General features: G+C 41.0%; 1 protein-coding gene across 15 annotated transcripts in view; it reads right to left on the bottom strand.

Annotated features, from left to right (window-relative positions):
- Positions 1 to 23,637, bottom strand: part of KDM4C (lysine demethylase 4C) — a 440,364-nt gene that overhangs the window by 2,467 nt on the left and 414,260 nt on the right. For 12 of the 15 annotated variants that reach the window (XM_073345318.1, XM_073345317.1, XM_073345311.1 and 9 more), the window contains 3 exons: positions 13,172 to 13,291; positions 9,665 to 9,712; positions 1,658 to 1,750 (listed from right to left, as the gene is read on the bottom strand). In XM_073345318.1, coding sequence (XP_073201419.1) covers positions 1,658 to 1,750; positions 9,665 to 9,712; positions 13,172 to 13,291 — 261 coding nt within the window. The remainder of the gene's footprint in view (positions 1 to 1,657; positions 1,751 to 9,664; positions 9,713 to 13,171; positions 13,292 to 23,637) is intronic. The other 3 variants (XM_073345319.1, XM_073345322.1, XM_073345324.1) reach the window with 1 other exon arrangement.

Genomic DNA, 23,637 nt, shown 5'->3' with positions numbered 1-23,637 from the left:
CTCACCCAGGTGGCTTGTTTGTTATTTTTTTCAAGAACCATCTATCTTAACCCTTAGGACATTGAAGGACGAGTGTACTCCTCTGAAGTAAACTGGTCCTGAGGTGTGGAAGTCTAGAATATTTGACTTCTGAATGTCCCTGCCAGAGCTCTGCTCCTCCCCATTCTTATTGCCTTTCTTGCTCAGCTCTTGCTCTCCTGAGTGAGATAAGCCACCTTCCTGGAAAAGCGCTTCTTAGCAAAGAGACAACCTCATCCTTCTCTGCCTCTCCCCAGCTGCCAGTCCCATCTCCATGTCACTTCTTACTCCAACTGCACCTTCCAATACGTGTTATGCGCATGCTTAAGGCTGCAGCTGGGAACTGGCAACATGGAGAAGCAGCTCATGTCAGGTGGGCATGCTGAGGAAGTAGTCGAGGTGAATATAAGGTCAGGATTTGCTTCTCCAAAGAATCCTGGCCTGCCTCCGTCTTCCAGCTGCAAGAAACCCTCCCTCAGCTACATCCTAGAGTGCTCTGTCTGATTGCTCCAAACTCACTTAAATAGACATTCTGCAGGTGACCCCCCTCACCCCTCATCCCCTGGGAATCACCTCGTTTCCATATGATTAATCTCATACAATACATGTGAGAGTAGGGACAGTATGTGCAAGTACACATCTTTATAGCAATAAGGAACACACGGTGCTGCTGTTCTCGTTGACAGATATGTTCACTTTATCTTTAAATACAATATGGATATTTTATTCATTAGCTTTTGAATTTAAACATTGTAAGATTTTTTTAGTCCGTGTGCTTCCATTTTACATGTTAAAAATGACTAAACAGTTAGCTAGCAGTGTATGATTTTGAGTGGACTGCTGAGAAACAGCCGTGTGTGTTATATGCAAATGAGAGGAAGAACATGGTGTCTCTCAGCCTGAGTATCTGACCCTCTAAGTAACTGATATAGGACTGTACAACATTTAGAATTCGTGCCAAACTTAGGTAATACAAACCTCCTCTCTCTTCCAATACTTGTATGTTGGAACGCAGAATTTCTTAATCTTAAAGGAGTTCTGTTCCTTATGGGGCTGTGTGGATTTTACATACAGTACTGTGTTGGAATAACTGATTGCTGCATACCAGCTGGAATTTATGCAGGAGCTGGGGAAGTATTTGAAAGCTTGGAGTCCAATTAAAAATCCGCTGTAGTCAATGGGAGTCTTGCCATTGACTTTAATGGGATTTGGATCAGGTTCTTTGTTGTTTTTTGTTAAACTTTTTGCTTTTAGAATTATAAACTTTGAGAACTTGGAAAATATACATAAATATTGCATATATTTGATAAGGGTATGAAAAGAATAGTTCATCTGTCAACACGAGATGTTCTTACTTAATCCTTCACGCTCTGACAGATGTTCTACCAAGATGTCCCTGTCAGCAGTCAAGATGTGTGTTTGATTACAGTATTTGGCTGTATTGACAGAACAGTAGACCAGTCTCACTGGCCAGTGCACACTTTTGCTACTTGGATGAATCTGGATAGCCACACTAGCACTGATTCTTCACAAAAATCCTTGTGTAGTATAAAGGGCTAATTCAGAATAAAGTCACAGCTTGGTTTAAAGTCCTTTAGAGTAAATTAATATTAGAACTTTTGTATTTGTAAATACTTACGAAACGGGCTTTCACTCGTTTAGGCAGTTCTTCATCTAATGTGTAGATCTCTTCCCTCTTCATTGCTATCTGAGAACCATCTTCAAACTCAACCTAATTTGACACATAGGAATTTTAGAAAAATATAAACTCATTGTTTGCAATCCTCGGGCACTCTCCAACAATAGACAGATTATCTACAGAGATATCAAACATTTGAGTTAAATAGTTATCTAGTGTTATTTATTTTTAGGAAAGAAAATAAAGAACCACCACCAAGGAACACCATGAACAGTCAAGAGTTATAGCTGTACTTCAGAAAATAATCACCAATTAGGTAACGTCTACACTTGTGCGTTTCCTGGGTACCTGTACCTAATAGTCCTGCTGAGCGTCCAGATACAGTGTGCTGAGCTGTGAGTGTATGATGTGCATATATACCCCATGCCTAAATTGCCCTTTTTAGGATGTGATGATAGCGCTGCCTTTTCAGTGGCAGTATCATAGAGTCCTGTGTGTCCAAGGAGACACTCTGAGAACTGCCTTGTTGCGTGTTGCTGGTACTGTAAGCCGCATTTGGTGATGGCAGTTCTCAATTATGTCTCCCTTCTGCCTAACTGCATTGAAGAAATGGAGCAAGTCCATGATGATGTAGTTCTGCTCCGTGGACAAATGTTCATATCGTCCAGTACTGGATGGAATGGGTCCTGAAAAATTTGAGACACTGAAAATGGCTGACCAAGAGGGCAAATGAAAATCCACTGGGGTTGCAAGGAAAAGATGTGTTGAATGGTGGGATTGCCATGGTATGGCCATAGGTAGACTGCCACTTCTGGTCCCGGAGAACCAGCATAGTGTGGTGGAACCACCTCATCTTGGAAAGCTGGAATGATGACCAGTGGCTGCAGAATTCAGATTACAGAAGCAGACCTTCATGGAGTTGTGCAAGCAGCTTGCACCAATCCTCCTGCACCAGATCACTTGTTCTCAGAAACCCATAGCAGTACAGAAGCAGGTGATTATTGCCCTTTGGAAGATAGCAACATCTGATAACTATTGGTCAGTTACAACCCAGGTTGGGAAGTCAACTGTCAGAGTGGGGGTTGTACAGGTTTGCCACACTACCAATACTGGAATCTACTCAGGTGTGGTCGCCATATCCAAAGTCCCTTAAATTATAGTAGAATATCAGAAGATAGGGTTTCTGAATGGTGCAGGGAACGTTGACAGAACGCACATCCCAATACTTTGCCCACTGAAAGGGGTGAGTGAATAAGTGAACCAAAAAGTTTACTATTCACTTCTTCTCCAAGACTCAGTGGACAACCAAAGTCAATTCATGAGACTAACATTGGACACACGGGGAAAGGTCCATGACGCCAGGGTGCTCAGGAGGTCAGGATTGTACAGCGGGGGGGGGGGAGGGGGAGGAAAAAGGAATTTTATTCCCCAGAAATGCCATGGTTCTGCGTAGAGTTTCTGTTCCCACAGTTATGTTGGGGGACCCTGCATATGCACTCCTAACTTGGCTTGTGAAGCTCTTTCCAACATCACTGACCCAAGACAAAAGGAATTAATCTATAGCCTGAGTAGCTGCAGTATGGTAGGGGAATGCCTTTGGGAATCTGACAGCTCATTGGCAATGCCTGCAAATGCAACTGGATGCCAAGGTAGCCAACACAGTTCGCATTATCATGGCATGCCGTACCTTGTACAACATATGTGAGGCTAAAAGAGAATACTCCCAGAGCTACTGGACACAGGGCAGATATGGTTTACAAACCCTGTACAGGCAGCTAGATCCCACCCATGTGCATACTGCTCCTGGTTCAATTTGTGATGCTATTTTCTCATACATTGTGGAGCAGCGTGGAGCCAGAAAGTGACCTGGGAAAGTGCCACGGGACACTATTTTGATGTTATGGTGCTGTTGAAAAAGCTCAATAGATCATTGCTATATGATTGTCCAGCGACATACTTCAGTGAGTTTCAATCCCCTACAGCTGATGGTAATGTAGTAACTGAAAGCCGACAACTGGGTGAGTGCACTCAAGTTTAACACCTTTGGCTGTGGTTTTGTGCTGTGGAGAATGTATCGGCACTATAATGCCATCATTGAGCAACGCTGGTGTTGCGTGTTGACAACTCAGTTTCACGCTGCTTTATGGGGAGTAATTAAGCATTGTTAAAGTAATTTAAAAACAGTTCTGTAAGGTTTTGGGATGGGCTTCATATATGCCTTCTTCACAGCGTTTTCTGACATCCTTACTCACAGCACTAATCAGGTGCTATGCATGAGTACTTCTGTGCTGCAAGCAGTGACTATATGGTGAGGTTGAGAGAAGAGGTGTTGCAAAAGCACAGTTCACTGTCAGATATCTCTACTGTTAATTTACTTTTGTTTCCTTTGTCTGTATTGTCAATGAAGTAATTAACAACGCCATAAAGATGGTTCAGTTAACTTCTTTTCTGTTTTTCATTCTGGTGCTTTGGACAACAACAGTTACTTCACAGTTTAGTTCACATTAATGAACCTTGTTGTTTTTTTAAAACTAGGAAATTCATGGCCAGGGGCTGAAGGTGACGTGGGAGGGACAGAATTCATTGCATTTCTTTGGCCCCACGCATTTACAGAAATCACAGTCATGTGTCGTGAATCCTGCTGACCCATTCCTAACATGTGGAAAATATCGCATTGATCATACTCAGAAAGCAAGCTGCACACACAAGTGAAGTGAATGGTAACTTTTATTTACAAACGTACATCAAACAAAAGACTAAAACAAATTAACAAAAATAAAATAAAAACAAAAATAGAGACAAATTAACAAAAAAAATTGTACAATTCCCTGAAAGTGGGAAAACATTAGTGTTTGTAGACACGTCTTCTTGTCCTTCCTCTCCCCGAGAAGAGGGGGAAAGACTGAGGAATATTGTGCAGTGGACAAATGGAGAGGTATCCTGCATGGAGCTTGGGGGATAAACAAAGACTGGGCTATAGAGACTAGATGGGGCTTATTTTTCCCCACAAGCAGGCTTTGTGGGGGTTCCCCGTGCAGAGTTTTGGGTGCTAACAGAGTATGTTGTGTCAGGTGTCCAGCATGCTCCTCCCTGGCAGGGGTAGTGCTGGAGCAGCCTGGACAACAGCTAGAGGAGGAGAAGCGGCAGGAGGAGACTGTGCTGCCTTGTTCTGGAGGAAAGCAGCAGTCCAATGGCAGACAGGTCCCAAAAGTATTCCGCCACCAGCTGTACCAGGGACTGCATGAGTGAATGGTCCCATTCCCTATGGGCATGCTCCCACTCCATGAACCGGTTCATGAGTGCTTCCTCCTGCCTAAAAGTCCGATCCTCCTTCATCTTAAGGAACTCTACTGCTCCTGACTTCTCCTGTCAATGCCAGCGAGCATGGTCCTTCTCTATTTGCCTCTGCTATCTCTGAGGAGCTCTTTCTCCCCTCCTGGTCGAACAGGTTCCCTGCCAGCATCAGGAATGTCCTGACAAGTCAAAGACAAGGCGAGCATTATATTTCATTTCTCCTTTGCAGGAACCTAAGAAATCCCACCCCACCCAAGGTAACTGTGCTTCCAAAAGCCACAATATTGATACATTTTAGCATTCCAGAAATGCTACTGTTATAGCCTCCTTCCTTCTGACTACTTTTGCCTCCCAAAAGGAAGGAGATGAGGGTAAAAACAGCAAGATACCCTGAACTACTGCTATGAAAATGTTGCACTGTAGGGCATCAAGGAGCCAGTTGCAGTGTGGTTTGAGTCCTTTCAGGATTTACATTACTAGTTACCTATATCTTCTTTAAAGGCTGGCCATCATTTGGAGAACATGGCAGTACTGAAGGTGCCAGAATGGAGAAGAGAAGTGGCTTTCCAGACCTGTGGAAACACCCAGCCACCTATGCCAGAGCAATGTTGATGATGACCCCCTTCATTGCTGAGTAGAGAGGTGGACCAAGCACATTTGCCCTGCCATAAGACCTGAAGAACCGGCGTGAATATCTGCTACACCAAAAATTTGTGGAATTATGCTTACAAAACTTGGAGGCAATTAGAAGGAAATTTACCGTATTCTCAGCTAGCAGATGGAGTTCCCATAGAAAAGGAAGAGAGACCCACAGAAAATATCCATCCAGCCCCTAATTCCCTATGCATTGCCAGAAAGTCTGGCCCGTGTCCAGCGAACAACACTGAAAGGGACTAGAAAACACAGAATAGCACTATAAATGTATATTCTTCCAGTCACTAAGGGACACAGCATTGTGTTTGTGAAACTGCTGCTTCATCTACCCCCACTTCTACCAGCTTCTGCAGAGAGGGTCAGCATGGAGAGATACCACTCACCAGGGACAGGGAACGGTAATAAACATTTGCAATGGTCACAGAGAGAATGGACCACTCTGATTTACCCATTCTCTTCCCGGACATAAGAAGCCCACACCCCAGACACCATCCACACCCAAACCCCTTCCACTGTCTCCCTTTCACAGGGGGAGGGCAGTTTGGGTCTTTGAGCAAACATAAATGTCATAAAACTGTTCTTTCCCAACCTGGGTCCCTTCATAACTTATGCCCTTCCTCCCTCCCTCCCTTTCCCTCTGGTCTACACAGCCCAGCCTATTGCTATTCAGAGTCCTGGCTGAGAAGTGCACAGACACAGGGGCACAGTGACTGCTTATTAATAATTTGCTACAGCTTCTATTACATGCTTTATAGTAGTTCATAGGATTTCAATTAAATTATTGATTTACAGCTGTGTTTTGCTTGGGGACCATGTAGAGGCGGAGTGGGGACGAGGCGTGGGGGTCAGCATCAGGCGTGTGTTACTAGCGCAAGAGGGGCTATTTACAGGGAACGTGGAGGTGCACTGTAACTTACCAGCCTTGGATTCCAGTTCCTGCAATGGCTTAGGAACCTCCTCAACCAGGTCCATCAGGTAGAGGTGTTGACTACTGTGCTCCTCTTTTTCCCAGGGCTTCCTCCAGGACTTCCTCTGAGGTCCCTACTGCCTCCTCACCCTGCCCCTCGTTGGTGTCCCATCATACGATAAGGCGAGTGGGATTGACAATAGAATCATGAGTCACTTCAGGCTCAGTACTCACAGCCTTGGAGAGCACCCACTCCAGCTCATCGTGGTATGGGCATGTGTGATGTTCCTCTCCTACAGCGAACATTGGAGTCCTTCACACTCTGGTACAGGAACTTGAAGTGCTCCATGTGCTCCCAGCGCAGGAATGGGGTACAGTGAATGCCTGCCTCCTCCAGCCTCCGTAAAATCTCCCAGTAGAGGTATATGTTCCTGCCAGTATGGGTGAAGTTGTGGAGGATGGCATGGTCTGACCACATATTAATCAGCAAGCAGGTGTGCTTCAGAGACCAGGACGCAGCTCTTGGAACATAATCTGTGATCCCCAGTGCTGATCAATCCAGTTCACGGGAGAACTGATCTTAAATGATCAGCACAGGTTGCTATTACCTTTATACATTTTGGTAAGGGTCAGACAGCAAAAGGATCAATGCATTGGGAGAATGGCCTTGGAGGACTATTGTTACCCATGATCTGGTGCATGCTCTTTCCCCCTATCTACATTGCACTGTAGAATGGGTACAGGGCCATGCCACCATGAAGGCATGAACATGCCCACACCCCTCAGGCATGCCAGCTGTCTCAGACTACTCTGTCCTTCCAAAACATGCTTCAGGGCTTCAGATGGGGACAATAAGGGAGCCATGACACATCAATGTACAACAATGTACATCTAACCATGCACGGTCACAAGCATAGACACAGCTTTACATGAACATGCAGAAGGACTGCACTACCAACACTGAAATTTGTATATAAAAGTCCAGATGTATTTGATTAGGAATGCTAAACAATACCGACATATACAACATCACTTTATCGCACATTAAGATGTCATTATGTTGTTTACATTTGCTTCTAATTTCCCAAGTGGTAAAAATGAATTTCACCATGCTATGTTTCAAGGTTGTGGAAGACCACGTCAAAAGACAGGAGGTATGAGTGACACTGAGGGAAATGCCAGTTAACAGAATTATATTGAATCTGATGGAATTTCTTTAAAGTGCTCTGTTCAGAAGATGAAAAGCTTTATCATGCATAGGTTTAGATTTAATCCATCATGAACCCCTTTAGCAGAAAATGAGAAAGGAAATGTAGCTAGGTGCAGGGAATGCTAAAATACTCAGCCTTCGAACCATTTATGCTTCTTGAGATGCTTCCCCCCCCCCTTTTTTTCCCCCACACCACCATCCATCCCTGGAATCCTTCACCTATAAGAGATGAATGTCTGCTACTATCTACAATTGTACTTTGAGTTCCTTCAAAAACTTTAATTTAAAACTAGTTTTCAGAAAACTTACAAAGGGTCCAATCCTGCAAGCTCCTATGACTTCAGTGGAACTACCTGAGTAACAGCTATATGTAGGAGTAAGGGTTCCAGGATTAGGCATAAAATATGTGAAAATATACACTGAAATATATATACTTCTAAAAGAATCTTGACAAGGAGCCCCAGGTAGCACAATGCACGTACAAAAATATAAGGTTTGCTGGTTCAAATTAAAATGTTGCCCTGTAGGTCAAATCAAAACATTCAAACAAACGGAATCTGTCAGATTAATTGTGCACAGTTGAAAAGCTTTCAGCGACTGTCCTAGAGTACATACAGTAACAACAGCCAAGATACAGAGCTGGGAACTTTTAAAATCCTTAAGAGAAGTAATTTTAACTCCATCATAAAGGACCTGGGCCACATGCTGGTATGCTGCTGTACCGCACAAAGCCCAGGTTAGAGGATGGGGTGCAAAGATGTCTTAGAGTGCATCTTCACACTCCCTGATCCTACTGCTAACATGTGCAGGACTTGTCTCCGGGCATGTTAGAGCAGCCTGAAGCCTGCTTGAATTTAACCCATGCTGTAAATAGTGACAAGGAATCAAAAATATACTGATCAATGATCAGTATGGTGTTGGGGCATTGCTATCACTACCCCCGCCCCCGCTCGCTTTGGCAATGCCTCTCTTTCCAAGCCACTATGGTGGAGAGAGGTGAATGGTCTTCATTCACTGTAGCCCACCAAAGAATCACCCCGATGTTGGGGTGATCTTCCCTGGCTCTGTTAAATGGGCTTTAGGACCAGATTACATTGGTAGTGTGGCACTGAGCAGCCATACCACACAAGAAAATCTAAACCCTGTATGTCCAGTTTGAGGTTTGGAGGATCTAGTCCAGTGGTTCTCAACCAAGGGTGCACATACCTCTGTGGGTATGCAGAGGTCTTCCATAGGTTACATCAACTCAGCTAAATATTTGCCTAGTTTTACAACAGGCTACATAAAAAGCACTAGCAAAGTCAGTACAAACTAAAATTTCATACAATTACTTGTTTATACTCCTCTATATACTATACACTGAAGCTTAAGTACAATATTTATATTCCAATTGATTTATTTAATAATGATACTGTAAAAATGAGAAGGTAAGCAATTTTTCAGTAATAGTGTGCTGTGACACTTTTGTATTTTTATATCTGATTTTGTAAGCAAATAGTTTTTAAGTGAGGTGAAAAGAGGGGGTGCACAAGACAAAGCAGACGCCTGAAAGGAGTACAGCAGTCTGGAAAGGTTGAGAGCCACTGCTCTAGCCGTTCAACTGCCATAAACATTAATTGGAGTTTCTTTCTTAAACTCTAGCATGGTGCACTATAAATGCACCCTGATGTTGCTAAGGGCTAACACTAATAAGGGTTTCTCCAAGTCTTTCAGTGGTGTAATTATTTACACAGAATGTCAGACTACTGCTAAATCCAAATTTTAACCAGGTTGCAGATGCCGAATTTCAAACTAGTCATTATGTTAAGTGTGGTATATTTTATTTTGTATGCCTTGTAAATGCAGCTATTCATCACAGAAAATAAGGGCCCCTACTACATATGGACAAACCAAAGATATATATTGTACATTCAGACAGTGGGATAAAAATGAAAAACTGCACCTGTACTGTATCAGTCTGTGTATTCTGTCGTTCTCTCCATGTGGTTTTCTTGTATGAGAATAACAGAAATTAATTGTGTAAATGAAATTGCCAAAAAGCATTTAATTGGGTTCATGGATAATTTAGTCATCTACGGAAAGTTACAAATGGTTACTGTGAAGGAACATACAAACAAACAAACTGACCAAGATGCCAAACACTTACATGGCAGATTTGCAGAGTGGCACTTAAAAATACAAACTTGATTTTGCATGCACAATTATGACAAGGATTCACGCAGGATAACTGGGCTTGAATATATCCCGTGCGATACTGACACAGATATTTGTGCACATGGTCATGGTTACTGCATGACTAGTTCTCATTGCTCCCTGTGCAAATTCCACATGAATGTGAGAGAATTTTCATACATGAATTCCTGATTCAGAGTAAAATAGATTTGTTGAAGTTTTATCTGACCATATAACTTTGTCCCAGCACACGCACACCCCTTTCTAGTTTCTCCTTTCGTAGAGAATGGTTGGTCTAATTGTTAGAGGACTTGGCACAGAAGACCTTGGGCGAGATTCTGTACTGTGCCTCTAAAAGGCACAACAGAGAACTAACAACACAGGAAGAAGGGGGGCAAAGGTGGCTTTAAACCACCTTTTCACCCTCTCAATCCTGGGCGGGTTCTGTAGCCCTTAGCTTAATTTAGACAGCCCCGGGGGGGCAGTGGGGGGGAGGGCGGATGTTACAGCAGTATCCCCAGGCTGCAATCTGGGCTGCAGCACTTCCCAGAATCTCTGCAGTGCTATGATACACCCCTCCTCACCTTGGTATGTCCTCTGTGCCAGGGCTTGCTAGGGGTCCTTGAAAGGCAGCCTTTTGGCTGTTTCCATAATTCCTGTGCCAGGGAATTTCTCCCACAGCTAGATATGGGGCACTGAGAGCCCCTTTATGCTGCTCCTGTCCTATTACCCAAAATAAAAGGTCCAAAGTGGGGCTGAGGGTTTCACCTGGACTCTAATTCTTACTGACTTACTATGTGGTCTTGGAAAGGTTACTTAACCTCTCACTCTTTCTGCTCCTGTAAAAAAGATGATAATATGACTCACCTTACCTAACTCACAGGGTTGTCATGAGCATAGCTTTTTTGTAAAATGCTTTTGTGACGTTGCACCCCATAATGATTTATGGAAATATGCTTATGAATGTATACATGACATAGCTGGAATATGTTTTATGCCACACATGCCATGTAGAATATCTCTGTAAAGGTTATGATCTACTGAATATATCATCCTATTTGTATGCATGTATCATTTTCGTATATGAAGTTATGAATATTGGCTGTGTACTTGTTTGATTTTAAGTAGCCTTAATAAGGCATTTGGTCAACTTCTTAAGAAAGCAATTTGCAAGTTAAGTGCCCCACAAGAAACACTTAATGGACAATGGAACCTTGGAAGACTCTAATCCACATAAGAAGTCTATCTGGGGACATTCAAGGTAACATGTGAACAATGGCTGCCACCTGTAAAGTTCTGAGTCATGCATGGACATGTGACTTGCCCATGTGACTCCAGAACTCCAGCTTGCAGCTGGATTCTGCATCAGAGAGAGGAGGAGGTCTCCACCCACAAGAGAAAGTCTAAGTCCTGGTAGACCCCTCCATTTTGTCTTCAGCTGGCTCAAGAGATAGCCTCTCCACCCCCAAAGGATACCTGAAAGAAACTGGAACAAAGGACAGTAACCACAGGGGTGTGAGTGATTGCTGGACTCAGACTAGAAGGAAGCTAGACTGTAAAATAAGCTTACTGGAACATCTCTAAGGGTGAGATTTCATCTGTAATCACTTTCTTACTGTATTAGGCATAGACTTGCATATTTTATTTTATTTTGTTTGGTAATTTACTTTGTTCTATTATCACTTGGAACCTCTTAAATCCTACCTTTTGTATTTAATAAAATCACTTTTTACTTATTAATTAACCCAGAGTATGTATTAATATTTGGGGGGCAAACAGCTGTGCATATCTCTCTATCTGTGTTGTAGAGGGCGAACAATTTATGAGTTTACCTTGTATATGCTTTATACAGGGTAAAACGGATTTATTTGGGGTTTGGACCCCATTGGGAGCTGGGTATCTGCGTGTTGGAGATAGGAATACCTCTTAAGCTGCTTTCAGTTAAGCCTGTGCTGTTAGGGGATGTGGTTCAGACCTGGGTCTGTGTTTGTAGCAGGCAAGCATGTCTGGCTCAAACCAGGCAGGGCACTGAAATCCCAAGCTGCCAGGGAAAACGGGCTCAGAGGTAGTCTCAGCACATCAGTTGACAGTCCCAAAGGGGTTTCTGTGATCCAACCGCCACAGCTTTCAACATGAATAGTACTATAAAACAATAATCCTTAAAGTTTTATATAGAACTTATATTCAAAGCATAAGGCAGATATTAAATATAAGGGAGGCAGTAAGGTGTAGGGTTCAGCATAAGGGACCAGACATCTGGAGACCCGAGTTTGATTCCCACATCTGCCACAGACTTGCAACATGACATAGCAAGTCACTTACCCTCTCTGTGCATTAATTTATCCATGGATATTATAGCACTTGCCCGCTTTTGTAAAACAATTTGAGATCGGCAGATGGAAAGAGTTATATAAGTAAAAAGAGATATATATATAATATATATATATATATACACACACACACAAATGTATATAAATACCAAATATGTCTCTCTATCTAAATAACAAAAAGTTATATTCTTATTCTTCCCTACGTGTTGTTATTGTGGTTGTTTTATTGTAGTTTCTACCATGCACTTGGGTACTCAACGTTGCTGACTGATTTTTCTCAAAGCATGCACTTCTGAAAACAAACAATTATTCTGCCTCTGAAATCAGGACTGAGCTCTTTAGTCTTGTCCACAGTACTGAGTTCTCCTCTCTCTCTGAAGTTTATAAAATGCCTTAATGTACATGTTAGTTAATATAAGATTGCCTCATTGAACAGCTGAAAATGTGTTTATTTAAACTACGTTTTTCATTGTCCTTTCTCTCATCCCTTTTTGTGAACCTTCGCTAGTTGATTAAAGTCAGGTGCCCAGTTATATCATTAATTAAATGGCTACCAATGCTTAATAAAAGCAAATAACATGGAGAGAACAACAGAATATCATACTGAAGTCTTGTTTTATAGGATGTAGTCCATCGAATAACCCTGAGTTCCTATAAAATTATACACTCTCTTCCTTTGGAATTGTGAAGTTACAGGATTGTACATAGCAATAATTAGCTACAACAGCAGCTCAGCAATTGTAAACAATTGGGGACAATTCTATTTGATAAGGTAAAGGCATTACTGTTTAAGAGTCAGTACTTAACTCATACCCCTACCTTCCAGAACTTTAGAACTATGGTATGGCCAGTCCAACTTTGGTGTGGAATGAGTTGTTTGTAATACACATGAAGACATTTGAAAGAAAGTTCCTAATATGCACATAATAAGAAATATGGGCACTCACCTGATACATGTGAGCTACATTTGCTCCCAGATATTTTGCCCCATACAGTTTTCCATCAGGCCACTTCACTTGGACCACCTCTCCCTCTGCAGGTGGACCTAGCTTCCGGCAGTCTCTGCTCTATTTACAAACAAGGGAATGTTTCTCAAATCAGTGATTAAGCAATTAAATTTTGAAATTAGCAGTAAAATGCTTCTTACAACTTGATAAGTAGAGGGAAGTTATTATCATGCGTTTTTCAAGCATTATAATCTTGCTAATGGGCCAACAAAACATATTGTTTGTTTTTGTGAGAAGGAACTAGTGACCAAAGAAATACTCCTAACAGTTTGATGTCACGATGTCAAAGCAATGTGTATGAAAGAGATAGTTATCAGCAATGGTGCTACTTTTCCCCAACTTCATTTTTGTCACATAGTGAAGATGAAGTTTAACAAAGTGCAGCTGCTTATTTGCCAGAGGTTTATGGAGGTTGTTTTTTTAATATACTTAAGCAATTTATACTTTGCTAACACCAGTGCATTCCTGCTAGATGTTTACTGATTGCAATATACACATGATCAAACTATAAATGTCGAGAGCATCAGCAGATTCCTTGCTTAGCTGGTATATATACACAGAAAGAATTTAAAGGTTTACTGTCACCTTTGTATCACCGAACTCTGGGCTTAGCTCCTGGTATAACATATGCTGGCTTTGAACCACTCACTGTGGGGGATGCTCTGCCAGGCCAATATAGCCAGAGAACAGAGCACACCATTCACACACTCACCCACATTTCTACACTCGGAATTGTGTGACAGACCACAGAAGAGTCTTTATGTCAGCTCTGTATTAGCTGAGGGGGAAACCTTGTGCAGGCACTTTTCCTCCAGGGCCAACTCAGCCAGCTATCCACCCACGTAAAGCAGCCCACAGGTTCAAATTATGACTCCAGTGACAAATGAAAGTGAATGTAGTGGGGACATCCTAATCTGTATTGGCTCCCTGTCAGTCAGCAAATTGTTCGGCATTAATGACAGACCTAGAACTGGAATAGCAGGGCTGTTGCAAAATAGGATCGAGGTACATTGACAACTGTTTGTAGTTTGCCCAGCACCTAGTTGTTAGACTAGTTACTGCAGTAATGCTTGCCATTTTGAGAGCAACAAATTCACACCACATATTTTCAAAATATTATCATTTCACAACACATCTCACCCTTCATTGTGCATTTACACTTGAGAACATATCAGACTGAGAGATGAAAATTAGCTTCTCTCATAGCCAAGGGCCTCTAGGCACCTTAGCGCCTAATCATAATGAGTGACGACAGTGAAGCGAGAGCGAGGAGACTGCAATAGCGTTTACATGGATAATAACTCATTTGACTATTACCTGAATGTTATCTTATCACTAGGGCTGTCGATTAATTGCAGTTAACTCATGCTATTAACGCAAAAAATTAACTGTGATTAAAAAAATTAATTGTTATTAATCGCACTGTTAAACAGTGGAATACCAATTGACATTTATTAAATATTTGTGGATGTTTTTCTACATTTTCAAATATATTGATTTTTATTACAACACAGAATACAAAGTGTACTATCCTCACTTTATATTATTTTTTTTACAAATATTTGCACTGTAAAAATGATAAACAAAATAAATGGTATTTTTCAATTCACCTCATACAAGTCCTGTAGTGTAATCTCCTTATTGTGAAAGTGCAATTGACAAAGGTAGATATTTTTTGTTACATAACTGGACTCAACAACAAAACAATGTAAAAACTTTAGAACCTACAAGTCCACTTAGTCCTACTTCTTGTTCAGCCAATTGCTAAGACAAACAAGTTTGCTTACATTTACGGGAGATACTGTTGACTGCTTCTTTTTTACAATGTGACCTGAATGCGAGAACAGGTGTTCGCATGGCACTTTTGTAGCTGGCGTTGCAAGATATTTACGTGCCAGATATGCTAAACATTCATATGCCCCTTCATGCTTCGGCCACCATTCCAGAGGACATGCTTCCATGCTGATGATACTCATTAAAAAAATAATGTGTTAATTAAATTTGTGACTGAACTCCTTGGGGGAGAATTGTTTGTCTCCTGTTCTGTTTTACCTGCATTCTGCCATATATTTCATGTTACAGCAGTCTTGACTGATGACCCAGCACATGTTCATTTTAAGAACACTTTCACAGCAGATTTGATAAAATGCAAAGAAGGTTCCAATGTGAGATTTCTAAGGATAGATACAGCACTCAACTCAAGGTTTAAGAATCTGAAGTGCCTTCCAAAATCTGAGAGGGACGAGGTGTGGAGAATGCTTTCAGATGTCTTAAAAGAGCAACACTCTGATGTGGAAACTACAGAACCCGAACCACCAAAAAAGAAAATCAACCATCTGCTGGTGGCATCTGACTCAGACGATGAAAATCAACATGCATTGGCCCGCTCTGCTTTAGATTGTTATTGAGCAGAACCCGTCATCAGCATGCATGTCTTCTGGAATGGTGGTTGAAGCATGAAGGGACATATGAATCTTTAGAGCATCTGGCACGTAAATATCTTGCAATTCCGGCTACAACAAAGCCATGCGAACATCTGTTCTCACATTCAGGTGACACTGTAAACAAGACGTGGGCAGCATTATCTCCTGCTAATTGTTTGTCTGAGTGATTGGCTGAAGTAGGACTGAGTGGACTTGTAGGTTCTAAAATTTTACATTGTTTATTTTTGAATGCAGTTATTTTTTGCACATAATTCTACATTTGTAAGTTCAACTTTCATGATAAAGAGATTGCACTACAGTACTTGTATTAGGTGAATTGAAATATACTATTTCTTTTGTTTTTTACAGTGCAAATATTTGTAATAAAAAATAAAGTGAGCACTGTAAACTTTGTATTCTGTGTTGTAATTGAAATCAATATATTTGAAAATGTAGAAAACATCCAAAAATATTTAAATAAATGGTATTCTATTATTGTTTAATCGTGCAATTAATTTTTTGTAATTGCTTGACAGCCCTACTTATCACCTGTTATTTACATCCATGCGCGATAAATTTATTTTGTTGCTAGCCATGTCTCCTAATCCCCAGATGTAGTCCACAAGTTTGATTCAACCCATGAGCCCAAGGAAGTGCAAACTGCATCCCACTGAGCTTGTTGAGGTAGCTGTGCTTCCATGGGCAGAGATATCCTCACAGGAGGACAGATGGCACTACAGTCACTGCCATCCCTTAGAGGCTCTCTCAGAGTGACAGCTTTAAACCGTGCTCAGTGTCGCACAGGTGCCTGGCTCGTGCAGTCTGATGAGATATGCTGAAATGTGTGTTTTCTGACCCCAGTCCCTCCCAGCTGGCTCCACCCACTTTCCCGGTTGCGCTAGCCAGTTTCAGGCCTCCAGTATTGACAGGGTAGTAGGCAACCTTCCTTGTTACACTACCCTGCTCTTGGTCAAACTGAAGGTCCACAGCCTGGGTTCCAGCAGTGGAGTTATTCCCGTGTACCAGACTAGTTCAGGGATTCTTAAACTCATTAATAGCATGAACCACATCCTAAAAGAAACACTCTCACAACTGTGAGAAACACTCTCACCTCCCATTTACGATGGTGCTGAAAACACCAGCTACCATGCTTTTATTTTCCCTCCTCTACCTTTATTTATTTAGAATTATAACATAAAAAGAAAAACAAAGCCTGCCTGTGTGCCTTGGACATAATTTTAAAACTACTATACAAAATCATCAGCTTCTCTAAAAAACAAACGATCTACTTGTGGTATCAAACCAAAAAGTACCTCAATGTAATTACAAATACTAGCCTTGATTGCTTCTCTCCCGCTCCACCTTCCAAAAGACAAGCTTGCAGCCTATGATTGCATAACATTCCTGGGATAAGTACCATAACTGCTCATACGGAAATGTAACAGAGGAAAGGATTTAATGTATTTCAGTTACTTTTAGTCCAATTTACTAGCTAAAACTAAGGCGAGACAGCTCTATGACCAGCCAGCTGTCCAGAGACCACTAGCAAATGTTTTTGAGGATTTCAATGGTCCATGGAACAATTTCCGGGAACCGCTGTACTAGATATCCTGTATTCCATTCCACCATGAGTTCATTACTTCTGTCTATTCTATCACTAATGTGTTTTTAATATCATCTCTTGTATTAACATACTGTATTATCTTACTATTGAAAAATTGATTCCCACATTTTCTTCTGGGGGAAGGTTACACACATTTCTTAGACAGACCGAATTGGATACTGTTAATTTGAAACATCTAATCTGTCAGATGTATAATTAACAGCAAGACACCAGAAAAACGGGATCCTTTTAGCTCTCCCTGTACCAGATGTAAATAATCTCCAGACTCAATAATTTCTGGGTTTGAAGTGTAAATCACATACATTTGCTCTAGAGTTTCATATAGTCTGTGCAGTAAATGAAACTGTAACACAGCTCATCTTATGCCACATTAGTGGATCTAACCTGCTGGTACATAAAGCACCAATCAGCTGTGGAATATCGGAGTCCAGCTGTTTATGCTGTTATGAAAATTCCTTTATTATCTTAAATCACAGAACTGTAAAAATTTTAAAGCTTTTTTGTGTGGCTGTATTAAGGTTAATCTAACCTGTTGTAGGCAGCATTCAATTTTGGGTTCATTAACTGCTTTTCCAATAAGAGAAAATAGCAAGTATTACTTTAACAATAAATATCAGAGATATATTTACTGAAATATCGTATTTGCCTCTCAATACAGTGACTGACAATAGAATTGCTTGTTCAAACACTTGTGAGCCTAACTCTATGATGAAAATGACTACTTTTCATGACAATATACTGGGCAGCAAGTCAGGGGACTTTTCTAAAATTTTCTATAGTGCCCCGCAGTCTTAGTATCAAAGTGCCATACAGATAAATTAAATCTGCATGGCAAAATCCTAGTGAACTTCATGGAGTGTGAAGGACTCATGAATACTACATGTTCTATGTGTTTGTCTGGATGTTGTAAGTGGGTTTACTATATGAAAACATGGGGTTAATTCAGGAAGAGTTTGACTGCATGTAGGTACTAAAGAGAACAAAGGTTCATTGGCCAACATGTGTTTTCAAAATCCTTTTTCTCTTATGTTACGTACTTTGTTCCTACTGTTGAAATGAAACGATACTTCGGTTCAAGAAATCTGTCTGGTCACTGTCTTTACCTCTGTTCTCTTTCCTGCCTGTTTGCATTCAGTCTTTTGTTGAATTAACCCTATTTTCATACTGTAAATCCATTTACATCAAAGAGATGAACATACAGAACATATAGTATCTGTAAATTATTGTAGTGCAATCTCATCTCCTTCACATGCTGTTTTTAGTTCTTCTTGCTCTGTTTATTGGCCTGATACAAAACCAATTAAAGTCAATGAAAGGCTTCAACTGGGATTGAATCAGGCCTCACAGAACACTCTATTTGGTACATATATATCATTACTTTAAAATTTTTTATTTCAGTGATGCTGCAATAGCTCTATCAAAGAGCAAGGTCTTGCAGCATGGCCTAAATTTGCTTGGGCTTTGGAAAAGCCTGTTCATCTCTAGGAGCTCATTCTACAACTGAAAACCCTTCACCAAGCACAGATTATTCTCACATCTCCTTTAGGCCCAATGCAGGAAAGCATCCCTCGGCAGGAAAACACACATGTGCTTTCCTGCTTGCAATACCTAAGTATAGCTCTTACGATCTTAGATGAGATGGAGAAGAGGATTCCTGAACAGAAGGATTAGCATGTAGACCATTCTCAAAGTATGCCAAAGACAGCTGCTTTTTGGACATTTCAAGTTCCGTTTTAACTGTTTTGCCTGGCAATATCATTACAGAATTTGGAATGAATATATTAATAATTATTTTGGGAATGATACAACTATAAGAACCACTGGGTACTTCTGGGCTTCACCCAAAGCAGCAGAGATTGAAAAATGAAAACATTCCTCTGCCACATCTTCAGTGAAGTCATATTGAAAAGAACATTCTGTGATCTGGTCATCAAAATCAATGGGACTAAAGTTCAATGCCCACAAGAGCATCCTCTGTAGATGTGGTTCATATTTGAAGGGAGTGGCTAAAAGAAGCCGCAAGATAAAGTGGAAGGGGAAGAAAAAATACTGTGCTCTTTAATGTTTGTATTGTGCTATATTGTCTTGTGAGTAAGGAAGAAATTATTTTATGGCTAAGAATAATAGAAAAGATTAATTTAAAGAAAACTGTACCTGAAGGATACCAAAGAAAGCTAACAAAGGAAAACACTGATAGAGTCCAAGTTAGGTATTTTATTAAAAAAAGAAAATGTGTGTTTAGCATTTTTTCAGCAAGGGAGGGAAGTCAGCTGTTGTAGATAAGGGAATACAATGCAAAGGATCTAAAAGCTGTAACAGATCAATAAATCAATGCTTTAAGATTGTACATTTCATCTTAAATAAATGAAAAGCAAAAAGCTTTCCAAGAAATCCTGTGAATAGTCTTAACTAGCAACAAATACCACAGATATATTCCCACTGAATTTACCAGCAGGAAAAGCCCTTCATTAGGCTGGGTAATTTTCTGCCTTTCAACTTTCAAGTTCAGTTTAAAACTCAAGAGGCTTGATCCTTGGGATTAAATGAGTTCCTACTCTTTCAAATTTGCTTCTCTTTCTGTGATTGGTGTGTAAAAATGCATTAGTCAATCAAAGACAGGGAGGCCATGGAACCATTGTTTACACTTAATATAGTAGGAATGACAATGGCCCATTAGAATTTTTTTTTTTAAACAGGGGGAAGCTGCAGGCTCACATGGCATTTTTCAGGGGAAAATGGATCAATGCTTGTCCCAAGTTTATGTACTGCAGCAAGACCTGTAAATGCTACTAGAAAACTCTCCCATTCAAAATGGGGAAAATGCCAACCATCATTTATTCTAACTGCGTCAGCAGAGCTGGATTTTGTTAATTGTTTTGATGGAACTGTTATAAACTGTCTCTGTACGTGTGGTCATATCACCCATGGGTTGCTGACTCAAGTGACGATAAAGTGGTTTTGGTGATGGCCACAGATTTGAGCCTCACTCCTGGCAATCTTGTTGTCTGTATGTAAGCAGCCACAGGTTTGTTGGACTAGAACATCTTGTCTGAACAGCTGTATTTTACCTCCCACTTAAGCATGCAATGGTGTGGGGCCTTGCCCTTGAACGGATCTGAAAATTGGATCTGAAATCCTCTGTCATACTGGAGGGGCAGCCAGACCAAACTGGAGCAGCAATGTGACCCCATGCAGCTCCCACACCTTTCCAGTCCTTTAGCACCCAGGGACACCCCAGCTCCCGGGGAGAGGCTGAGCAGTGGGCTCCAGGAACCTCCCAGTCCCCAGGAGGATGGGAGGATTAGATCTGGGCTTTTGGCACTTCCTGAGTAAGTGGAGCTGCATGTAGATGGAGTCTAGGCCTCCCAGAACTGCCTGGCCCCTGCTGGGGATGGTGCTCTTCAGCCTGGCCTCCTCTCTGAGTTAGAGCTCAGGACGGAATGTGGGGAAGGAGAGCCTGGAGTCGGATGTGGGGTGGGGAGGCCACGGGGATGAGTGTGTGGGGAAGAGCATGGACCTGGCTGAGGTGCAATGAGGCGGGAAGAACATGGAGATGAGTGTGGGCAGCATGAGGGGAGCGTGTTTGGAGCTGGGTGTAGTGGGAGAGAGCTTGGAAGTGGGTGCAGACCAGGGTAGGGACAGCTCTGGGCCCCCTTCTTAAGAAAATTCTGTTTGCGCCCTTGCTCCCACTCATACTGCTGCATGTGCACCCTGTGGAACTACTTATAGCAAGAAGAAAGAAATCAGTTTCCATCTTGATAAGATCAAGATGTTTCTGCAGAAGATTGCTAAATCCAGTTCTACCAGCTGCTCTCACACAGGGGGCTTTGAAGGGAAGAGGAGGATGAAATGTTACATTGTAAAAGATACATACAGATGGTCATGCTTTCAGGGCTCAGACTGACTTCCATAGTCACCGGAATGTTACTGATTGCTAGGAGAGAGTGCCTTTTTTCAAAAACGCCCGGTATTTCTTGAACAGAGCACTATAACATTATAACATTCAGGTGTCTATAACAGTAAATGGAGATTGCAATTTTCTTTGCAATTGCCACAAAAATAGATTAGGAAAAAACAGAAAGAGAAGAAATGTACTTCAGATACTGAAGAAAAGCCTGTCTCTGATACACAGAAAAGAGTACACTGGAAATATTGTTCATGTTTATCACTCCGAAAGGTTGCCTCTGTAAAGCTGCCAAGGTCTGAATAAGCATTGGTTGTCTATCTCTCTCTCTAAGTCACACAGGTTCTAACACCTGACTTAGTTGAGATTTCTAAATTTGTATTCATGAACTGGCACAAGTGGATCAATCTTTCTAAACTGACTCCTTTCTCTGATCTTTTGAGGGCATAGGTAATATCTTCTTTCCATATTCACTACAGGTCAGTTTTTATGTAATTTATTAAACAGTTTTTATGTACACTACAGAGAAGGGCCATATTACAGACCTTCTTTGTAGTTTACATAAAGAATGACTCCGCATTATTCACCTATGCATCACCATTATGCACCATATGCATACCATTTGAGAATATGGTATTAACAGAGACAGTGACATCTGTAAGAAATCAGGTTCCCCATTATATTAACAGAGGGCCCAAGCTAGCAGCCTTTACTCACATGAGTATACCCACTGATGCCAATCTCATTTTAAACAGTCAGTTGGACTACTCACCTGTGTAAGGCTGTAGTGCTGGGACCCATTTTTTTAAAAATAGTTTTGTATTATGCGGTACTGAAACTCTTAAAAACATTTCTTCCTGTGTCAAATATATTTGTCACCTCGCAAAAACTGATGCCCCATCACTGCCCCTGCTATCCCTTCACCCTGCTATGGGGGAAAAAAAAAAGTCAGTACATTTCTGGCTTATTCACATCCTTGTTTTTCACCAATACAATAGATATGAACAATGGTCCTGGAAAGAGGTCGTTAACTCATGCTTCTAATGCTAGTTAGCTATGTGGGTCTATGATACAACAGCAGAATAAAAACATGGGAAGGTCCTGTGTCTATGGAGGTGGAGGAGAGTTATTTGCTGGTGCAGTGTTTTAAAGTAGCTATTTAGAGTCTGTATGAAATTCATTTCCCTTGAATCCTAACCATTTAAAGATAGGTCAAATTTTGGGCCTAACCTTGACAGTGGAAATTACTTGTACTAATTAATTTGACTAAATTCATTTTAGCCATTTAAATACATTTTAGCCATCTAATTTAGCATTTTGATTCATGCACAATTTTTGTTGAGGTAAATATTTATTTTATTGAGCTGCATCATTTTAAGATAATAAAAAGTACGAGAATTTCACTTGACAACACCTTGCCTAATTCAACCTAGCTCAGACTACTTGCCGAAGGAGGTCTCCTTGGAATATCTCCACTTTAATGTGAAGTGAAAGGATTCTGGAAATGTTTATACTGTTATGGATTAAGGGATTTTAATTGTGGCAATGCACAGGCATAACCACAGAGGTTGGAGTGAAAGGGGAGACAGATCCACCTCTCCAATTAGAAAAATGACGTTGATAACTGGTGACTCTGATGTCCCTCTCATTCTTTTTGTTTTTCTTTCTTTCGTTGTTAACTGCATTGATATGATCATCTACGGTGTTAGATTCCTTTTCAGATTTACTAGACTATGCAGAACTTAATCTTCTGACAGATTTTCTGACTTTTTACAACTTGGCTAAAATAGAATGCAAATAAAGATCACGAAGAGGCACTGAACAGATATGGGCTCTAACTTTGGGAAAGTTAATATCTAGATGACAGGTTTCAGAGTAGCAGCCGTGTTAGTCTGTATCCGCAAAAAGAAAAGGAGTACTTGTGGCACCTTAGAGACCAACAAATTTATTTGAGCATAAGCTTTCATGAGCTACAGCTGAGCTGAGCTGTAGCTCATGAAAGCTTATGCTCAAATAAATTTGTTAGTCTCTAAGGTGCCACAAGTACTCCTTTTCTTTTTGTTAATATCTAGATATGTACTTCAACAGCTCAGACTCACCTTGAATACAGTCTGTATATTTGGCATAACCCAAGCTTATCTGCTGCATATCTCTGCGTTACCACATGTTGTACCATGTACTAAAGAGGCTTTACAAATCAGCCCTGTCAACTATGATAGTTATATATACCTATACATGCAACACTGTACTACCTCTACTAACTTATCCTTAGCCAAAGTTGTTCAAGTCCCCACTGAAATGTGTGAGGAAGTAAGGGAAACATCACAAATTACAGCCCACTCAGCTGCTGTGGAGCAGTAGATAATAAAGAGTTCTACACAGAAACACAACAGGAGAACATTGGGTCCAGTTTTCAAAATCTGGATGCGTAAAGACAGGCACCTAAATCTTATCC

Source organism: Lepidochelys kempii, chromosome 5 (assembly GCF_965140265.1).
Source record: "Lepidochelys kempii isolate rLepKem1 chromosome 5, rLepKem1.hap2, whole genome shotgun sequence".
Taxonomy (NCBI): Eukaryota; Metazoa; Chordata; order Testudines; family Cheloniidae; genus Lepidochelys; species Lepidochelys kempii.
The sequence above is the reverse complement of the archived record's forward strand: the minus strand, read 5'-3'. Positions and strand labels throughout refer to the sequence as shown.